Here is a 22,303-nt window from a genome sequence, read left to right on the forward strand (position 1 = left end):
TAAATCCTAAGCAATCCAGTGTTTCCTCCTGCAGGAAAAGACAGGTAACTTGTTAAAATAAAATCATTAGGTTGCAGTGCAATTTTCTAGGAAGAGTTAGGAGTACACCATCATTTAAAGAAAGGGCAGCAGCTTTAAGTTACAACACAAGTTCAGGGTTTTCTCCTTGGCCAGATGCAAGGAAAGGGGAATTACTTAAAATAAATCCACTTAATTTTGGAGACAGACCTCTTGGTCTGCCCTTTTAAGGTGAGCATTTAGGTGATCAGTAAGAGTTCAAGCCTGCCAGCGATCCTCTCTTGCTCCACAGCAAGGAATTCCAGGAGGCACAGGGAAAGAGAGGCTGCAGCATCTTTTGAGTATTTCTCTTCTTACTGTTTTTCATCAATCCACAGTTCAAGGTGAAACACAAGCCACCAGCTTCTGATGCTGTTCCTTCAAGGAACAACATCAATTCCTTGAAATAGGCTTTTAGCACAGGAGGAACTCAACTGCAATACACACTGTGAACACAGACATCCCAGCTGTTCAATGCCCACAGTGTATTCCACACCACTTAGTGGTGAGATTATCCTCCCAAATCTACAGACAGGAAGATAAGCGTTCCCATACTGATGAGGGGAAGAGCTCAAGGGATCTTACTCACAGCCTGGGCTGGGGCTGAGTGCAGGAGTCCAGCCCAGCCGTGCCCCTCTCTGTGCCCATCCTGCTCCCAGGAAACCAGAGGGACAACTTCCAGCCTTGTCCTGCTCCGGGCTGCCACTGCTCTCTCCCTGGCACAAGCCTTACCTGGTCAGAGGCCTTTCCTTCTGGGACCCATCTTGAGTTACAGCCTTGCTTCTACTTGTCCTTTCCTCTCTCTCCAGTTCCACCCCGTATGGAACTCCTTGATACGTTTAATTCACTAATCTGGAGAAGGAAAAAAACCCAAACTAAACCAGTTTCCTTCCCAGGTTAGCGAGTTTAAAGGGGTTGGTAAGGATGTTACGAGCACCCTGGTAAATGTGAGAGAGCCAAGGTGGGAGCAGGCTGGGGCTCGCCCCGCTGGGAGCCAGAGCCAGCAGAGCAGCCCAGCTGCCTGGGGAACTGCAGGCCACCTTGGGACAGAACACTAAAAATAAGCTGGACACTTTATATCCATCTTGAATGTAAAGAATCTTTCCAAAACTCTTCAAGAGTTTTACCCTTGCAAGCATTGGAGTTGTTTCCAAACTGAAGCACGTTTCCACGCTCTGCCTTCCCTACCCCCTCCAGTTTAAGGTACCACAACACATTAACCGAGCACCAAACGAGGAATTTGGTAAATGAATTATTTTAAATTACCAAATTATTCTGCAGATTGCTGTAATTACACTGGTCATATCTTTTGTTTGTTGTTCTTACAACCACCACCTGCCCCTGCCCCACCACACAATTATCAAGACACCTTTGGACTTCTCAAAGGTGGATCATTTCACACGTTACCAAACAACACCAGAGATTGCACGTTTAAAAATACCATTTATAAAAACAGAAATTTATTGCAAATTAAAAAAATAAAAAAACCAGAACGAACCAAACTGAGATTAGGTTTCTTGATAAAAATTATTCACACAGCATTCATGTTGTGATTTTTTATTTTATTTTGAAATGAAACCATTGTACATTGTACAAACCATAACTACCGATGGAATAAATAAGTGAAAAATTATACTGCTGTACAACACACACACACAAATCATAAGATGGAAAACGATTAGGTATTGAAGAAAACAAAATTCTTTACACCTTCTAACAGGCCCTTAGAGATAAAGAACATTCCAAAACATGACAATGCTTATGTATGAAGATAGCCACCCAAAACCGATATTTTTATACTGCCTTGTTGACTTTATTTTTTGTTGTTGTTTTGTAAGTGCCAGCACTTTTTGGAATGTTTAACAACTACTTTCCCAAGCATAAAAATTCCAAGGAATAGTTCTGCTATAAAATGTTTGGCTGAGTAAATCGATTATCCGGAAGGCCTTCCCACGTGTTCCACAAACTCAGCTAAATTACTTGCTTGCTTCTAGTTTCTTTTTTTTTTTTTTTTTCATATTTTTTGTTAATTTTTTTTATTTATTTATTTGTAACTGAAGCTCCAACATTCAGCATTGTAGCAAGGAAGCACTTCTTGATATTTGCACTATTTCTAAAACATCAGCTGTATGAGAACTTTCAGTTATCTTGAAAAAAATTACATCTCTCCTCCTGCTCCACCTCTCAATGCTTTCAATAAACCCTTTTACAGTGAGTTCATAAAACAAGTTTTGGGTAGAGATAGGTCCAAGCCAAAAAAAGCTGGATTTAGATCTGGTTTCAAACCTCAGTGGATTTGAATTCCATGTTCTGGTTTGGTCCCATCTGTACTTTCTGGCATTAAAATGTGTTCAATCACATCCGTTGGCCCATAAATGTTATCAGGCACTTCAAAAAAAGACTAATAACAGTCTTATACACTATTTTGGATTTCTTCATACCAGATAATGTCAAAGTCTCTTCCTTCAGAGACTGACAATAACAGGTCTAAGGAACCCAAATCTATCTGCTTGTTCAGTTGTCTGTTGTCACTAGAATCTCTGGTTAAAATAAAAGATCTGAATGCATTCTGTAGAAGCTGTAAATAAAGGATTTCTACCTCAGAAATAAAGCCTCTAGGAAGATGGTTATGATGCCTTGTCTCATTAGCCACAGAACAATGAACAGTTCTGAGCAGAAGCCACAGGAGAGAAAAGGAAGTTTGTAATTAAACCTGGTTGATGTCAATAATGCCAATAAATGTTTCTATCTAATGAAAAATTTGAGGTATTTTTAGTGCTATTTATATATTTTATTTCTTCCTAAAGTACAGGAATTAGTTCCTAAATGAAAAGTCTATTTACTCCCTTGGAAACGTCTACAAAATGAAAATTAAAAACTTGCTGCGATGCACCTGAAGGGAGGGATTAGTAAACACGACTACTTGTCAAAGGTGGCATCAATTTGTTTTGTTTTAGCATTAAGAATAATGAAAAGTTAGTAAATCAAAAATATTTAAAAGTTTGAATCTTTCTAGATTTGCCCATTTAATATATCAATAGAACTTCTCACAAAATATCACTTAAATCTGAATGTAATATACATACAAATCAATCATCATGGACCAGTTATCCACATTTTAGGCATACACACAATTCAAGAGAGAATTCTACCGTTTCATTGCATATATTGTGCAAATTCAGTTTTTGGCTCCTCATTTCCTTATTTTCAGAATGTTAATGGACTTCATGATCAGAGCAGAAATCCCAAAATCTTATTAGGGAGCACGCTGTTTTCATGAATGATTTGCAATCAAATTTTATTCAGTTAAAATCCAAAATGTTTTATTTCAACATAAAGGAAAAGTTGAGTGTCATAGGTTACTTGGGGTTCAATCCTACAAACATCTTATGGAAGGTCAGTATTGGCTCCCCACTCCTCCCTCCCCTTTTCCCTCCCCCCAGTTCCTCATTATTTTTCCTAATAAAGTGGTAATTGCAATCTTAATGCAGTAGTCTAAGTGCAAGCCATTTTCACTATTGGAGAATTCAGACCTATATAAGCTTCACAAACCTAATTTATGAAAAAAACCTTATCAACTGGAAGCAACTTCTTCTTTATTTTTTTTTTATCTAAAAAAGTATTTACAGTTTTTTTCAGCTTACAAACTACACTCAACCATTTCCAGAGCTGTGAGATCATATTTGAAATTGCAAGTTCCATCTCCCACAGCAGGAGAAGACAGAGCAAGGGCCCGATCCAGCAGCACGGATGGACACATGGATGGATGAGTGTGCATGGAAGTGGGAGATCAGGGTTTATTCCCTGGAAGTACAAATACCACTGGAAGACCAGACCCTCGTGACCTGATGCAGATGGTTCCACACTTCTGCTTGCCAGGAATTTGAGGGGAGCTGCACCTACCTTGTGCCTTTCCATTAGTTTAGTTAGCATAAGCACACTTCAGCGTTAATTGGAAGAGAAGGAACATTCCTAACTGGAGTTAGGAACTGGACTATGGAAACAACAAGGCTTATTTACAAGACTTGCTGAAAGAGAATAAGGAACCCCCCCCAGTACAGTATTTTCCTGGAACATAGAAGTAAACATCTCATAATGAAACAGTACAATGAAATCCAGTTCAGTGAAAACATGATATCAAAAAAGACCAATTGAAAATAAACTCACTGTGCATCAATCCCTTTGATCCTATTTATGTACATAGTGGAACTTTCCTGTAAAGCAAGTTGTACCCAGTACAGAGATCTGGACCTAATACGTAAGTATTTTAAGTGCCTGTGTTATAATATCTATTCAGATCTGGACTATAAATGGTAAACAGATCATGTTAACTTCTGATGAAGTTAAGTATTTAGAAGACCAAATTTACAGTTGCGAATGCCATGCATTCAATAAAAGATCTCCACTATAGCTGCTAAAATAAAATATCAAGCTCCTTTTTCTCCTTGGACTCCAAGAGTGAAAATGGCTTCCTGATTTGTAGTTGTTTAAAAATTTAAGCACCAGGGATTTAAAACTTAAAAACGAAACAAAAACCCCAAACAAAAAAAAAAAAAAAAAAAAAAAGCCTTACTACATGGCATTATGCAAACATAGGCCACTTTGCAAAGGAGACAGTTGCAAAACAACTTTTAAAAGTTAGCACTGTTTTCAGAACACAAGGCACAAAACAAAAGCAGACATCACGCCAGAACAATGAACTTCACATGAAAGCTAATACCTGACCTGTACCATCCTTAAATATCTTACAATGTTAAATAGAGAAATGAAAAAAAAAATACAGCAGCAACATAATTGTAATTTTGACTTTAGAAACAGTGCGTAGACCCCTCCTGAGTTGTTTACTCCAACCAATTCAGAGACAGTAACTTAAAAGTTCTCAATGTTTGTTTCACAGGAAAAAGTTTTCAGTGTCTGAGAAGTTAAACCTTTGTTAGGCTTTCTTGGATTTTTGCTTGGTAACTTGAAAAGTTAGGAGTTCTGTCCTCATCCAAGAGAAGATGCTTAAGTAAGGTTGTTCTATAATTAAGCCCACTGATGTACCTTACATAAAAACTGACCAGAAAAATCTATAGTCTAAATCTCTTCAACATTTTGTTGGGAAGCCTCTACTTTCATCTTTTTAGAAGGTGGCACTCCTTCAGAGTCCTTAATGAGGGGGAAAAGAAAAACAGCCACGTTATCATTGCACTGAAGTTCAGGCACCACAAACATCAAACACACAGCACCAACCAATTCCCCAGCGTGTGATGTGTCCCAGACAAAGCATCCCTGGATGCCACAACATGTCCCAGCGCTGCCTCAAATCACTCCTCTACTTACATCTTACCTCAGCAGCTTTGCACTTGTTGTCATCTACAAGGAGCAAAATTCTAGTTCCAGGCTAAAACCCACAGTGAATATTCCAAGGAAAGCCTCCATGGAGGATGCACTGAAACTGAGGACCCACAGGAAAAGCAGGAGGAGCAGGGCTCTGCCTGAGAATCTGCACTTGTCCTGCCCTGAGAAGGGCACAACTACAAGGATAATTTCTTCCTCCCACCCACCCAGAATTTTTCAGTGTTTCAGTAAGTAAATAAACACCCAAGCATCCACAAATTAACTCCTAACTGCCATAAACATTTACCTTTAGAGAAGGTGTTCTACTTCTGAATGGTCCTCAAAGGGTCCAGTAGGTTTGTTCCAAGCAATTTATTAATGTAAAATGTTAATATTCACTTAAAAACATGGTCTGGTTTAAGAAACCAAGATATCCATCGGACCAATCTGGTTTTACTGTTCCAATTCTGTGAGATTCAAGCAGCCCCTCACCTGGACCACAAAACCAGGCACAGGCACATTTAATATTCTACAGCTGCTTTACTGTCCTCACTTTGGAAATTAACAGAAATACACAACTGTCCTCCTTATATTTGCTTTTAACTAAAAATGAACTTTTCCAAGATCCATGCAATTGGACTACTGCATTTAAAGTTACCTGAGAGTTTTTAGATGCCTCTGTAATTAAATCATTTTCTCCAGAGGACTGAATTTCTGCTTTCTCTGAACTATTCATGGAATTTTCCATTGAAGACTGTGAATTCTGTTCATCAGAGGTATCTGAAATGACAAGAAATCATTTTAAGCAAATAAATGAAAGCTTTCAGCAGGAGCTTTCCAGGATATATTGCCATCAGCAACATGCCCAGCACATCCATTTCACCCACACTGTACCATTAATAAAAACACACACAAGTGTATGAATATTCTGAATTAAGCTCAAACTCCAGGATCACAACCCAGCTGCTGCCTGAGTTTTTCCTTCCTGCTGCTGGAGCACAGACCCTGGGATCAGACCCTAGAGGGAGCCAAGCTCCTGCACAGCCTCAAAGAGGATGTCTGAGCCCTCAGCAAACTGGTCTGGACTGCGAGGGAATTCCTTCAAAGCAGAAGCAAAAGGCTGAAGTGTTACAACTAATGGATCTAAAAACTTGTGGCTAAGCAGAGAGAATTAAGTCACCTGAATCAAAATTCAGCCATATATTTAAAATCCTTTATTTTTTTGCTTGGTAAGATATTTGAGATAGAATTTAGAAATTCAGCTAACTAGCTTAACCACTAAATTTTTAATTCTGGTAGACAGGTGCAAAGAAGTCCTTCAGCTGTTACTTGCTTTCAGCTTTTGCTGGGTTTTTGTTTTTTGTGGGGTATTTTTTGTTTGTTTTTTGGTTTTTGGTGGGTTGTTTTGTTGGTTGGTTGTTTTTAAAACCCTTCTCTCTCTCCACACAAGACTCACAGAAAACTCAAGGTTAAAGCACCCATTTATTTTAACAGGGGACAGCAGCATGTAAAATGCATTCCTAGATCCCTGACCCAAAGATTATATGAATTTATTCCATATTAAGAGAAACGCAAGATCAAACAAAATTGTTGGACAGTTTTGATCAAAGAAGATGCCATAAGCAGTGAGTAATGGATATTTTTGTGGTGTACTGCATAAAAAGCATCACAAGCATTTCTGAATTCCAGACAAACTGATGCCCATCATGGGCATCTCAAAGACCACATTCAGTGAACTCGGGCAGAATCCTTTTCCTGTCCATGTCTCACCAGAAAAACATCTTCATGCTGATAAAGAAACAAGTCCCAAGGGTCCAAAGAAATCTGAGTTTTGATTTTTGCTGTGTATCTCTCAGCCCCCACTGAGCTGAGGAGCACTTGGCCATGTGCCCATCTCCCTGTGACAAATCCAGCCCCAGCTCATCACTGCTGCTCCTGATGAAACACTCAGCCTGCTGCTGACCTTTGGGCAAGGGGATCCCCACCTGAAACCACCAAGCCTCAAGCTATTCCAATGCCTGCAGGACTTGTTCACGCAGCAGAGTGCTCTGAATCCACCTGGTTTATTTTATTCCTCATTAAGCACTTCTGACCACACAAAGTGGCTTACAGGAACCTCCCTCATTTCAGTGGAGTAACATGAGACAGACAGGCAAGGTCATTAACCCTGTCCAGCTGAATAATGTCCCAATTGCAGGGCTCTGACTGATCACAACAAGGTAGATAAATGTTTAATAAATTGTTTAACACAGCATTTAACCAACTGAAAACCCCTGCATTAATAACAGGATTTTTTTCTCATTATGTCTCCCTTTCATTTTACAATACCTGGCTCTTAATCCAGAGGACTTGGTATGATTTTCCCTGAACCTAAATTTAACCAAGGCATGCTATGCAACAGCTTCACAAAGCAAGTTCAGACAATATTAGACCAAGAAGTAAATCCTTACTCTTTACTGTGGCCAAATATGCAAGTGGAGATCTTCTTTGAAGGAAATGGTGCTCTGATTTATTCCAATTTGGGGAGGATCTGTTGTCAAATTTTAACCCCAGTTAACAATGACAACACTTAACATATTTGACCACTCTGGCATTACCAAGATAAAAGGTCTAAATTTAAATTGGTCAGTGGATCTACTGAGTGAAGAACTAAATCAGGAGGGCATAATTTAATTGCTTTGGTATGGGAAGAATTCCACAACCAAATCGTTAGAATGGTGTTAAGGACATCTTTTATCTGTTATAATAGGACAAAGAAAGTTATCTTCCCAAGAATATAAATACAGAGCGTGTTTCAATTACCCAAAATACCATTTCAAGAGTGAGGGTCAGAACAATCCCTTAACCCACATGTATTTTTAATCTGTCCACAACTGCAATAGAATCTTGTAATGCTTCCAGAAAATTAGGACAGAACTCAGAGCTAGCTTCTGACTAAGTAGCAAGCAGGGTTAAGAGAAAAGAAAGCTTGCACTATAGTTTACAAAATTAAAAAAGCAATTTCAAAGTATCTCATCTACATTTTACTGTCACACTAGGGCATCAACTTCCAGAGATCTACACAAAGTAATACCTTCCAGGACGTGTGTGATTACATGGTAGCAGCCATTTCAAAGATTATTTTAAATTATTTATTCTTTCAAGACTGAGATTTGAGAATAATAAACCAGTATTTTGTTTGTTTCTCTCTGAAAAGACCCCTGAATGTCAGTGTGACCTTTCCAGTTGTATGAAAGATCACCAGTAGGTCAGAGAAATTGTGGCCCCTTTTCACATAAACGCAGAGAATTCAGAAACCATCTCTTTCAAATTATTATTTTCCAGTTCTTAAAGTGGATAAGTAAATAAATAACATACTAAAGGATAACTTTTTTTGTTTGGCTTTCAAATGGCCCTTCCAGCTCACCTTCTGAACCAGGCTGCTCCTTTGCCTCTGCCTGAGTTTCGTCAGACTTGACTTCAGTGCCGTCTGCTTGTGTTGCCAAGTTCTGCTCTGGTGCTGGACTGGAATTACTGCTGTTCTCCTGTTTTATTGGAGAAGCATCAGCTATTGAACTCTGGTTGCTATTGTCATCTGTGAACAGAAGAGTGAAAACCAACCACGTTTGATTTGACAAGATACAAAGCACACCTTAATGCTTTCATATTATTCCCTGATAACGCGTGATATAATTTAGCTCATTAGGGATCAGGTCCAATCATTTAGACTCACACTACACATCCAACTTCTTTCCACAGCAGCCTAAGGAGTTTTCAAGCAGTTACTAAAAATCTAATTCTAATTTTATACATTAAAACAAAGAGTGTTTTACTCAGATCTGATGCAAAAGAACCCAGAATTTTGTAATATGAGTAAACCAGATCAACCCAAGTGGCAATCTCATATAACACAGGGCTAAGCGAGTTCATGCTGCAGCTTTCCAAATACCCATCACTCCAATGTTCAGATAAGCAGATATTTTTGAATTGAGTCCTGAAGGTCAAAAAAACCCAACAACCTAAAAGCTCTTAAAGGTGAAATGCAACATCCACTCCCAATATCAACAGTTTCTAAGTGATAATTGTCCAGAATATTCTCTAGCCCTCAAAGGCTTGGATCCCAGTAATCCTCTGCAGCACAGATCTGTAGTTAACAGGAAATATTCTGCCTGAGCCCTCTCCCTGTGATAGTGGTTTAAGTAGCTCAGCTGTTATTTTACACATAGCACTGGGGTGCAACTTCCATTAAGCCGGACTAACATCCCTGGATAACCAAGAGGGAAGATCCTGCTCCCTAAAGAAAACTAACCCTGCAAAATATTATGAATTAAATTAGAATTGTATAGTTAAAAACACGGGTGATAAGTGATAAAAAAGCAAGTAGTACATTCACCTCACGGATGGAAGAATCAAGACTTAAAAAAATTAAATGCTCTGACCAAGGCAAAAGTTAAAAGGTTTGAAATAGATGAAAAATGAATCCAGACCTGCAAAACCCCTGCTCATTCCTTTAACTGCAAGACCACACTTGCTGTCAGCACTGCAAAAAGCAACCATGAGGCAGCACAAATGCAAATACAACTGAAATTAAAAATTTACAACCCACTAAAAAGTGATCCTCTCTTATCAGCTCGAACAGTGCTGTGTTCTCAGCCATAATTGTTATCCAAACACCCAGAAGGTAAAAACCTGAAGCAGAGCTGAGCTGTGCAAGCTGCTCTGTAATAAACACCAGGCTAACACTCAAAAGTCACATTTAAAAAAAAAATTGAAGTGAAATAAAATTGACCTCATAGTGCCTGACTGGCAAACAAAAAATGTTTTCTTGAGCAGTTAATTTCATTAAGCTGCAGCAGAAGAAAGGCACCACAGAACCAGAGCTTGCTTTCTTGGCTCTTGCAGAATTCTCTTGACCTTAATCAGTAAGAGAGTTAATAAGTACAAAACCTGCCTAAATTATAGTAGGTCCCACTGAGCCTTTGGGGGATTTTTGGTTCTTCAAGCAGCAAACTCTGTTGAGGTATTACTGTGCCTGAGTGCAGCGCTTTGAATGGTAGATATTTCTAATTTTATTTTCATATTTCACTCCACTAACAATTTTTTCCCTTACACTCATAGCCCATATATAAATGGCATTTAAACAACTGTTAGTACACCCATAGAAGAGAAGTCCAAGGTACCAAGTGAGTATCTGATGGTGTTTTCCATTTTGATGCAAGTCCACACATCAGAGCGGTGGAGAATGTGAGGCTGTTGGTTTACACTCTCACAGCAGTGCAAGAGGGGAATTGGGTCTGACCTTCTCCCACTCACCATGCATGTCCATCATCCCTGGGGAGGAGCTGTTCTCTGGAGTGGTCACTTCAGAGCCACATTTTTCATCTTTGCCCTTTTTCTTATTCTTATTTTTCTGAAAAACAAAAGGCACCACACACAAATGAGACTATGGCCATGCAGAGAAATCCCAATTGCTGTGTAAAACCCTCCCCACTCAGCACTTCTGCAAGAACAGCTCACAATCTCAAGTGAAACCTCCTCCTCCTCTACAACTAATGCTGTTTCTTCATTAAAGCTGAAAGATGGATTAAGAAAAATCAGATTGACCTAAACCAAAGAGCACAAGCCCTGCGTGAGCTGTGGGTCCCAACCTGCTCCCAGCCCACCAGCATGGAAACAAAGGAAGGGACCCTGGCATCCATCACGTGGGGAATCTGTGCCTGCTAAGGGATGCAGCATTTGCAATTAGGAGCTGACGTAATCAGACTCACAGGAAGAAGAGCCAGCTGCACTGCTTGTGGAGATCCTGCCTGCTGAGGAGACAATTCAAAGCCTGACTCCAGGAAGAATGCTCTGAGCCCACCCTTTTGGACAGAGACCGCCCTCCAGTGAAGGAAGGAACTGAACCACAATCAAATACTGTCTAAGACTGCAGAAGAAATTCAACAAGTGACATCTGGAGGGACCTTCCCCTCTATTTTAATTATTAAGCTTATTTCTAAACTGTATTTTTACTTAGAGAAGCCACATTTTACTTGCTGATGCATGAAACAGATGAGAGCACAAGGACTTCTTTACCTTTGCAAAATGAGAGGTCAGAGGGGTCACGATCTCTCTCAGGTTCAGTTTTGTTGTTTTTTAAAGGTAAAAACAACACTTTTGCCACAAAAAGAAACACTGAATGTGACTGTGAGCAATTTAAACTGACAGGTGTTTTTTAAAGAGGTTTAACCATCAGAGTGGTGAAATCCAGAACAGCCTTCCACAACCAGGAGGAGGAAGAGCCAAGCTAATTGTGGTGCAGAGAAATGTCAAAGTCTCTAAGGAGCAACACGTGAGGAGGGAAGTAATTTAATTTCTGTTCACCAAAATCAAAGGCAACTTCCACTTGAAATAGGGGAAGGTACCATTCCCCTATTTTAGTGAAAAGCAAATATACTGTCTGGTCCTTCAGAGTGGATGAAATTGGATATAAAAGGATGTCCACGACAAAACTGAATAGACAAAATTACCCCTACCTGGTACTTATATGCCAGGTAGGGATAATTTATGTAAATAAATTATATTTATATAAAATCTACGTGCTTGTGTCATTTGTGAGAACTTTCAGAGCAGCAGGACAGAAACCTTGCCAACATCAAGCCTGCAACAACCGCAGCTGCACAACAGCCTCTACTTGAAAGAAAAAGAACATGACTGTAGGACACCAGCATAACTGGTCTTAAACAAATGTCCCAATTTCAGCAAATCTGGAGCCTCAACCTAGAGATGATGGCTTAGAAAGCACAATTAAAGTCTGCACATAGAAACCATTATATAAACCCATTCTTCATAACAGAGAACCTGACTTTGGGTAGCAGTGACCTTGAGAATTCCTCCAGAAGCTCACTTAGAAATTCTGTTGCCCAGTCCCACAGCACCCATCCTGCAGGCAGCAGGATGATGTTTTCCAGCTGAACAGCAGGAAAACAACTGCCAGAAGCCCTGATCCTAAATATCCTAAACCCTGCACTCCCTGTCACAGCACAATTTCCCCTCACTATGTACTATAAATAATAAAATCAAGACTAAACATTTGACAACTCAAAAGAACGGACAGGTTTCCCAATTCCCAATGGGGAACTTCAGAGAGATGCTGCCCAAGCACTGGAAGAACCCCTGAGGTTTACCACAACTCTGACAGTCCCTGAAATGTGTGGGACAACCAAAGCACAGAAAGAAACAAACTCAGTTAAAGCAATCCTAATAAAAAAAAAAATAGGTCTTAAATTTGGAGTCTGAGTAAGACAAGGTCATGACACTGTCTTGTCTGAAAAAACATCATTTTACACATCTATTAATACAGAAGTTTTCTTCCAAACAGATCTTCACTCATATTTCAGGTAAAGTAAAAGCACATGACAGCCCAAGGAAAGAGTAGCAAACATTAGGATATGTTTTCTGTTGTGTCATTAATTTACTGTGGTATCATGGGTTAGTGTTCTCTCTATCACAATATTACAATTTATAAGATGAGAGCAATGATCATTTAAAAAACCAATTTTTAAGTCCTAACAACTTTGATTTTTACACTCATTTCTATGCCACACAGACAGAGCACACAACATAAACAGGATGCACAGACAGAACATTTGTCAAGAGAAAACACACATGACAAAGTGTGCTGCTGTATTATCTGGCTGGACATCTTAATACAGGTGATCCCAGCTCCACAGGATAGTCCTACACTCATGTCAAGTGCTTTCCACCTGGTTTTGAGCAAAACAGCAGTGATGCACACATAGAATATGTTCTCTGCCCTGTCCCAAACCAGCTGCCTTCTTTAAATCACCAGGCAGAAAGAGGGGAAAAATAATCCATGTCATAACCTTCCCTCCCTGCCTTCCAGTTAGTTAAAGGTTTCAAACTCAGTTTCAGCTGCATGTTTAACAGTTATCTGAGAACTGATCCCAGCTGACTCCAGGGAGACTGTCACACACTCGCCCATCCACATCACTTGCTGTAGAGATCAACACTCCCCTGGAGCTTCCAAGACCCACACCAGTCTTAGCTTAAAGGCTCAATGAAAATCAAAGAGTATTTCTTTTGACTTTGCCTAAACAGGAGCATCTACATCTGGAAAAAGCAAGATACTGCAGGATACTTACATCATCCACTTTAGGCTCTGTTACTGGTACCCATTTGTAAATCCTTAGGGATGTGTCGCCAACTGTCACCCACTTCTTCTCCCTACAAAATTACAATGCAGGAGAAGTTAAACTTCAGATTCAGAAGAGAGTGATCTACTATTGTAAGTTGTCAAGAATTTAAACAGGCTATTAAGTAGGATGATCTCTATTACATCGTCTTTAGCACTGCATTGTGCAAATTGTTCTTTGCATTTCACAACTTGCTAGAGCACTGCTAACCTCCAGATTTCTCAGGGCTGTTACTTGACTGGGTGAGTAACTGCAGTAGCAGTAATAAGATCTGGATTAAAGATAAAGTTAAGAAGAACAGCAATTGAAAATGCAGATTTAATGCCTACAATTTTCACTTCAGTTTCTAGACAGCAGAAGAGGGTTTAGACGGACCAGTGTGTTTTGATTGTCATGAAGCTGTTTAATGGGATTAGGAATCTAGATGCATTTTGACCATCTGAGGTTTATTTGGGGGGCAGAAATTTGCTGCTGGCAATTTAATGCTCACTCCACACCCCTGACAGACAGCTCTGCAATTCCAGCTGTAGGACCAACAGCCTCACAGGGAGCAATCGGTGCCGTGGTGCAGAAGGCAGCCTCTGGAGAGCCCAGCTCTGGGGGAAGGCAAGGCTGAGCCTAGCAGAGAGGGGAAAGCACAGTCTGGGCTGCTGTGTGCACACCCTGCCAGCCTGAATGGTGACACTGACAAAAGGGGAAGGAAATGTGGCTGCAGGGCAGCTCCGCCTGGGGCTCCCAGGGCTGGGGTGGAGAGGGATGCTCGGCTGAGGGATGCACTCCTTGAGCTCTGCACATCAGGGATTTATAGAAGGTCCACAATGCCAGAGAAATTTCATCACGTTTCTGGGATCAGTTTTCAGGTCACAGATTACCACTGCTGGTTCCTGGGTTTGCAATGCAGCTCTGCAAATGGATCGATTAAAAGTTAACAACAAAGACCGATTCCATTAAATATTCAGGAACATCTGAAATTAATTTGGCATGAGATCTCAGGCTTTTTTTTTTTTTTTTTTTTTCCATAAACACATTTAAATAATAGATTTGGGATCCAGTTATAGATTAAAAAAATAAAAAAATGTTCTTTGCAGGATGGGAGAAGCTGGATGTGACTCCAAATAGATATATTTATATATCTGTGATAGCTCCATTTTTAGAAAGGGCCTCCAGAATCAAAAGCAGCCCCACTGTACAAATGTCACAAACATCCTCCTGACTATTTGTTTTAGCTACCAAAGCCAATCTTATATTTTTCCTTTAGAAGAGGCATTTTTTTTTGTTTAATTAAGAACAAAAGCAAAACTAAACTGTATATGACTATTTGATATATTTTGGCTCTGTCCATAATGATATTTTAATTAAAGTCCAAAACTATTTCAAATTCATTTCTTTCTGACAGCTCTCCATGGAGCAGTGTTCCCTCAATGTGTTTAGACACAGCCATTTGAGTACACTAGGTGGCTAAAGTATGTCAAAATCCAATTCCACTCTAATTTGGAGCTCTACATGTGATAAAAATGACAGTGGAGATGAGGGCATGTCAATAATGAGAGCATACTTAATTGTGAAGAGATGATCATGATATAATTTGGGGTTTTTTAAGGATACAAGACAAATTAGATTTATTTCTACTTAAGAAAACCTTTGAAATTATGGAAATAAAACCAGCTGGGCTTTTGTTTTGGGTGTGGGGAGAGGTGAATAAATGCTTTTTTTAAAAAATCAAGATTTTAGTCTTTTCCTACAGCAAAATATTACTTAGAGATGCTGCACTGGAAAACCAAAAGTTCAAGATACCTGTTAGCATCTCAAAGCAGCCTCACACAGCATCTTCACTGGACAGACTGTAGAACACAGGAGGAAACCTATATTAGTAACTTTTTCCTTCTAGTATTAAAGTTAGCCCTGACATTTTAACTCTTCTGAGCTTCTTACCACTTTAAGTTTTGATAACCCTCAGCTCTAGGGATTTTTAAACTGATTTCAATACACAGTAATTCAGACAACAACGGGAATAAGAATATTTTGTGATGGAAGTACACCAACATCCCAGTCCTGCAAACACTTCTGGCTAAAAAGAAAACCCAACATCACAGTGCTATTATGCAAATATTTTACTTGAGTAAGTATTTACAGTATTGACAGTTTAAGACCATGAAAGTATTAATAAGAAAAAAAAAGAAGACAACCTCCTCTAAAACTTATTAAAAGCATTGGCAGCACAAACACAAATTTGTTAACAAAAAAACGCAATGACTTTGAGACATTTAAGATCAACAGGGTAAAATAATTTCAAGATTTATGACATTTATTGCAAATTAAGCTTAGAATATTATCTGTAATACTTACTGCCTTACCATATCAAAACAAAACCCAAAATCCAAACAAGCAAACAAAAACCCCAAACCCACTTCTACTCTGAACACTCACTTTTTAATCTTTTGTGCAAAGACACCACCCCAACCTGCTGATCAGGGACTTTCCACTCAGTGAGAGCTGACAATTCACTGATGCTGCCCATGGCAGCGAGTTTGGGAAATGCTGCACAAATCACAGAAGATCCTCACTGGCCCAGTGCTGGAACAGGAATGAGGAACTCATGAACTCTTGTGCTCAGTCTGTTGTGAAACCTTGAATAGTTTCTTCACCTGTTTTCCTGTCTGCTGCACCCACCCACCCCAAGATCCTGACCAGAATTCCACCCTCATCACTCAACTCCACCTTTGACAAGTGGTGACTGAGCATTATCTGTAATTGCACCATCCCCTGTTATTCTCTGTAGGTTGGTCTCTGTTGGATTGGAAAAGATGGCTAATGGAGCACCATCAACATGACACTTTATCAGACTAAAAATGTGGCAATTATCAACTTTACTTGTCCATGTCTAGCTGATAAACTCCACAGTTTTACAAAAAAACCCATTTTGCCTGTTTTCAAAGCTCTCCTGTTTCTCCATGAATGACTCAGGAGTAACAACAGAAAATGGCAAAACTGAAATATATATAATAATATTTTTTCTTTTAATCTTCCACACTGAGAAGTATCTTCAGTATTTTAGTTCTAGTAAATTCAGAAACTAATCAGTGCAACAGAAGAAACCTTTACATTTATCTGAAATCGTGTAAAAGCATTTTTAAATTCTGAACTATATCTGCACAGCATTTAAAGGACAGCCAAGGGTACAAAGGGTAACCATTAGTATCAACACTTCTTCAGTGCTTATGCCTGAGGCATACTAATATCTCAGAACGTACATCATTATATACCCAATTCCCCATGCTAAATAACCCAAGACTCTCAAATATATTTATACTTTGTTTAATAACACTAAAGCTCCACAGATGAACATCAGATTCCACGTGAAAAAGTAATATATGGGTGAGCAAACACAACAGTGTATATTACACTTATACAGAAAGTGTCAAGGCAGCTTCTGCAGCAGCAGTGAGTGCCAGAAACATTTGATGGCAGAGACACAGAAAGCCTTTACTGCCAATATATCACTCAAGGAAAGGCTTTCCCACTTGTCTGGCCTTTTCCCATGACTACCATTCATCACAGTGAGCTGCATTTACACACGGATTTGCTCCCACATACCCCATCTTCTGCTGGTGATCACGAAGTGACGTCATAATGCTGAATTTATCACATCACACTCACTTGCATTGCAACAGAGTTTGGTGAAAATCACAGAATTATGACCTCCCTGTGGGATCAAGCAAAAGAGAAAGGGGATGGGAAAGAATATGCCATTATTATACACAAAAAGTGCTGTCAGATGCACAAAAACTGATTTTTTTGAAGCGTAGGCTTGCTTTTCCGAGCACGCCTACTGCTGAGTAGATGTTTGTCTAGTGACTAACGTGAAGGAGCCCCAAACACACATGGTGTTTATTGAACAGGCTGCAAATACAATAAAATGCCATGTAGAGAGACTGGACAAGGATATGTGGTTGCAGACACCTTCTCTCTGGGTTTCTCCAAGTAGAGCACATTTGGGGAGTCCCCAGTAGTGTACACACAGCTTAAAGCAAGCCCTGCTTGGCTCCACGTGGCCACAAGCACCTTGCTCACAGCAGAGAGAACCATGGCTCACACATGCCAAAACTCTACCTTCAGCTTCCACTGAAGTCAAGAGAAATAATCACAAGCCAGAAAAAAGAAAGGTATGATTATTCAAGCATGGTAACGGCGTGTTTGGGCCACTAGAGAACTTCAGGGCATTCCTGCACATACACTGGGTATTTTTACTTCAACTGCCACTGCTTGAACCACAGTCTTAGGAGAAAACCCAACACAGACAGGGAAGTGATCTGGGAGTAGCAAACAGCCTTTTTCCAAAGACATCATGGCAAGGAGTTCTGTGTCATGACTCCTTTTTAGAGCAAAAGCCTCTTTGAAGGAGGCATGAGCAGAAAAACCTGCAGAAACTCAATCTCAAAGCATTACATACCACACAAAAGCATTTTAGCAAGTCTGAATGGAGACAGTGAACAGAAAAGCTACAGCAGCACTGCCTAGAAATCCTAAATAGCCACAGCTCAGGAACCCAGCCAATGGCACCAGGTAAAACAGCCCGTGGGGACTTTTCCCTTCAACTTTCTCCAGGTACTTTCACCAGTCGCCCAGGTTCACCTCTTCTTCCTAAGGTGTTATCACCTGACAGATCAGGGCTTTGATGGGTCAGAAAAAGGTCAAAGGACTCCTGAGAAATACTGCAATTCAAAGGGAAGGCAACACAGTGGGATTTCCCAATTCCTGCTGCCTTCTCTAAAGTCAGGCTTACCTACCCTCACCAGGTCTGGAATCAGACCTCCATCCTTACATGTCTGCAGAGCTGCTCTAAAGTCCAGCAGTGTTATGTACCATGGAAATTATTTCACTGCCTCCCAAGACATTCTACCACTTATACTCTCCTCCCGTTCATTCCTTGTCTCTCAGTAGATGTCTGTATTTTCCTTCATTTAATAAATCAGACTTTGACAAAAACCAAGAGTGCCTTCAGTATTTTTCTAGAGCTGGTTGAGGGCACAATAGTTTTTGCCCCTCTCTTCTTGAGAGCCCACTTGGAATCCACATGTACCTATCAACCCTTAAAGACAAAAAAAATTCCTGTACTATTAACTGAGACAAAATAATCTCAGAGGATTTTTTAAAATAGACTGACAGAAGAATTTTAAGTACTGTTAAAGAAAGGTAGAATTGTTCTCTCACTGTGGAAATTTAACATTTGTGCCACACAAACACAAGGCAACCATGTATTCTGTATGCCACGTGCTGCGTGTTTTCCAAAACAGATGCTCATTCATGAGCGTGGTTTAAACAAAGGAGATAAGGTTACAGTAATCTCAAGATAAAAACGTAACAACTTCACTGTTTACTACTAAGTTCCAGCAATAACCAGAAGTGCCACGCGCTCTGTGAACCAACAGGAAGACAGAGGATCTGCATCCAAGTGCTGGCTGTCCGGGAACAGCAATTTTCTGAGGAATAAAGTCTGCCCTGATGGAAGCTGCCTTCCAGCAGGTACATTCACAGACGTGGCAGCACAGGGATTCAGGAGCACCAAGCACAGCAAGGTGCTGCACACCTGCACAGGTGGAGAATGCCTTGCATAAAGCCACCGTGCGCTCGGATGAGTTCCCAGCCCCGTCTGTCTCCCTGCCCATCCCTGGCACGCACTGCTCCGAGCACACAAGTCTCACAAAACTCTGTTCTAGGAAACGCTGGACACAAGATATTTTAATTTTCAGTGGCTGCATTTCCACAGAAGAGCTGTGGATGGCAACAAATTGCTCCTATTATGCAAATGAAACTGCACACTTGGAAATTGCCGATGTGGCTCTTCTGAAGATGCAGGAATTGCTAGTGTGGAAAGTTCAATTTAACAAGCCAAGTCTTCTCAAAACACTGAAACCACAAAACACAGAATCTCTCCAGCTAATTTCCCACTGTATTTGACTGCAGGTGGAGGGGGGTAACCATGAGATTCACCTTCAAATTATGGTTCCTTTAAAAACAAGAAAGCTGTTTTATGTAAATACTTCCGCAAAAAGTTGTATCAATACTTCTGACAATAATCAACAGAAACACTGCATGACTATACAGGAACCCTCTATAGCAATCGATCATGAAGGTTAAAATGTAGAGAAATCTATTTATACCATAAGATTTCTGTTTTACAGAAAGAGCCATAGCAACTGGCACGATGGCAGAGAGTCCTTGCCAAGAAAAAAAAATAAATAAATGAGGTATTTTGTTGAATGGCCAAGCTTCTGTCTCTACTCCTCTCTGAATTCCACGAACCAGGATTCAAAGGGAGCGTGCTGTGCTCATGAATGAAATACCTACAGCCAGAACAGTCCCACACATCCAACCACGCTCCGGCTGGAACAAAAGTCCTGTCACACCGCTGCACATTGTTCTGACCTTCCAAAGCCGGCCCAGCAGTCAGCAAACTGCACTTAAAAACAACACCCGAGTAGAAGAGAGTTCCTGAAAGCAGCCGAGCTGCGGAGCTGGGGCTGCTCCGGCTCCCTGCACAAAGGCTGGATTCTTTGAAATCCCCATCCCGTGCCCGTCGCTCCTGGACACGCGTCCCGATTCTTTGTCCGGCCCACGCCAACGGGCCCATCCGTGTGCTCAGGGCCATTTAAAATTTAACAATCCGTTTCACCCTAATACCAACACGTTCAACTCTGTATTTTGCTCTTTATTTTTTTAACGAAAACAAAGCGTTAGCTGAGGAGGACAATAGAAGCGTCCCCTCGATTTCAAAGCTGCAAACCAGCTGAGTGATGCACAGTAACAATAACACAAGGGATTTCCCCGTGGATCCCAAATGTTTAAAGAAAGTATTTTAAGACACATGCACAGAGACTGCCGAACAGTCAGCCAACTTGCTGGAAGAAAGATTCACTCTGGAGTCACACCGGCACTGCTCTTTATGCCATCCCAAATCCCCGGACCGACCATGCAGAGCACGGCGGCGACCGCCGTACTGTATTGTTTAAACACCTCGTGTGGGTTTTTCCAACAAAAGCAGGGGAAAAAAGACAAAAGCGGGGAAATGCCAAAACGCGTTGAAGGCCTAACAAAAGGGACTTCTTTTACACGGGGTATAACCTTTAATTTTATGGTTTAAGAGAGGTTCCAGGGGCAGTTCGCGCTCTCTCCCGGAGCGTCGGTGGGAGACGATCGCGCTCGGGTTCGCTGCGCTTTTACGCGCAAACCCCGGGAACTTGGGAGGTGAAATCAATACACAAACAGGCAACGACAAAAAATAACCTCTCGGGAGCTTCACAGGGGTAATCTTAACGTGTTTTCTTTTTTTTCCAGAACACTTCTCCGAGCACTATTTCCACCCAGAAGAGCGGGCGGCGGAGCCACCCCGGGCCCGCTCCTCGGGCCCTTTGTAGGGGCCGGCGGCGGGAGGCGCCCGGCCCGACCCTGCCGCCCGCCCATGCCCGAGGCGCCCGGCCCGGGACCCACGGCGAAGGGCGGCGGGCCGGGGTCCGCGGGGAGCGGTGGGGGGCGGCGGGGAGGGGGCTCGGCCGCACAATGGAGCCGCCTCTCGCCCTCACACGCCGCCGCCGCCTTCATGTGACTCGCCGGAGCGAAATGGCTGCTGGGTGCCGCCGGCTCCCCGCCCCCCGCGGCCGCCGGCGAGCCCCGGACCCGCGCGGGGTCGGCGCGGGGCGCGGGGGGACGCGGGCGCGGGGTCCCGGCGCGGCGCGGCCCGCTCACCATTTGCGCACTTTCTCGATGGCCGCCATCACCCGCTTGATATCATCCTTCGCCCGGCTCCGGGTCTCGGCCCGCACCGACCGGCCCGACATGCTGCTGGGGGGCGGCGGGCTCGGCGGGGAACGCGGCGCTCGGCGCGGCCGGCGGCTCGGTCCGTGTGTCGGGGCGCCCGCCCGCACAATGCCGGGGCTGCGCGGGGCTCGGCACGGCTGCGCTCGGCGGCTCCGCTCGGCTCCGCCCGCCCGCCCGGCGGGGCCCGCGCTCCGCGCACGCGCGGGACCGGCGGGGAAGGGAGGGGCGGGCGCCGTGAGGGGACGGCGGGTGGCGGGAAGAGCGGCCGGGGCGTGAGGGAGGGGAGCGGGGTTGGACCCCCGTGCGGCTGTCGGGGCTGAGGGGACACCGCGGAACCGCGAGCCGCCCCCGCGGGGACCTGCGGAGGAGGTGCCGGGCGAGAAGGAGCCCGCGCCGGGGAGAACCCGGAGGCGGCCGCCGGCCCCGCGCGCGGGGCTGCCCGAGTTCCCGTCGCTGGTTTTCCTCGAGTGTTCGCTGGAGCGAGCACAAGACAGCGTTCTTTCCCCACTTCCACCGAGCTCAGGCCGTAAGTTACCCCAGAACTGGAAAGTTTATCCGATTTCAGCTCGCCTCCACTCTAAAGGGCCATGAAGAGCTGCCCAGGGAGGCGGTGGAATCGCCTCACCTTTAGGGAAAGACTGGATGTGGCACTTGGGGCTGTGGTTTACTTGACAAGGTGGTCACCGGTCAAGGCTTGTAGCCCAGAGATCTTTTCCAACCAAATTGGTTCTGTGATAAACCAATGCAGCCTAGCAACATCAACAGCACAGGTACATTTTACCACAAAGCAAAATCCAGTCCTAAAATCCAGAGCTTTTAAAAACTTCCAAGCACTTTACATAGAGACAATACCTGTTTTTGTACAGGGCAGTGCCAGTCACCCATCCTACCCTTGCACCAGTTGCTGTGACAGACTTTGAACATGGGGATGAGTGATG

The 22,303-nt window shown here is 42.4% G+C and overlaps 1 protein-coding gene across 2 annotated transcripts; it reads right to left on the reverse strand.

The window, feature by feature from the left end:
* Nucleotides 1-1,602: 1,602 nt before the first annotated feature.
* Nucleotides 1,603-21,546, reverse strand: BCL7A (BAF chromatin remodeling complex subunit BCL7A). 2 transcript variants are annotated; one of them, XM_038152534.1, is made up of 7 exons: nucleotides 21,294-21,528; nucleotides 17,145-17,253; nucleotides 13,500-13,581; nucleotides 10,669-10,765; nucleotides 8,783-8,950; nucleotides 6,035-6,156; nucleotides 4,891-5,205 (listed from the first exon to the last, which is right to left on the reverse strand). In XM_038152534.1, exons 2-7 carry the CDS (start codon nucleotides 17,177-17,179, stop codon nucleotides 5,134-5,136), a joined length of 576 nt encoding a protein of 191 aa, XP_038008462.1. In that variant the 5' UTR covers nucleotides 17,180-17,253; nucleotides 21,294-21,528; the 3' UTR covers nucleotides 4,891-5,133. The 2 variants fall into 2 exon arrangements, with proteins under 2 accessions (XP_038008461.1, XP_038008462.1); XM_038152533.1 differs by lacking the exon at nucleotides 17,145-17,253 and having other exon boundaries at nucleotides 1,603-5,205; nucleotides 21,294-21,546.
* Nucleotides 21,547-22,303: the final 757 nt, after the last annotated feature.

Source organism: Motacilla alba, chromosome 15 (genome assembly GCF_015832195.1).
Source record: "Motacilla alba alba isolate MOTALB_02 chromosome 15, Motacilla_alba_V1.0_pri, whole genome shotgun sequence".
NCBI classification, from domain to species: Eukaryota; Metazoa; Chordata; class Aves; order Passeriformes; family Motacillidae; genus Motacilla; species Motacilla alba.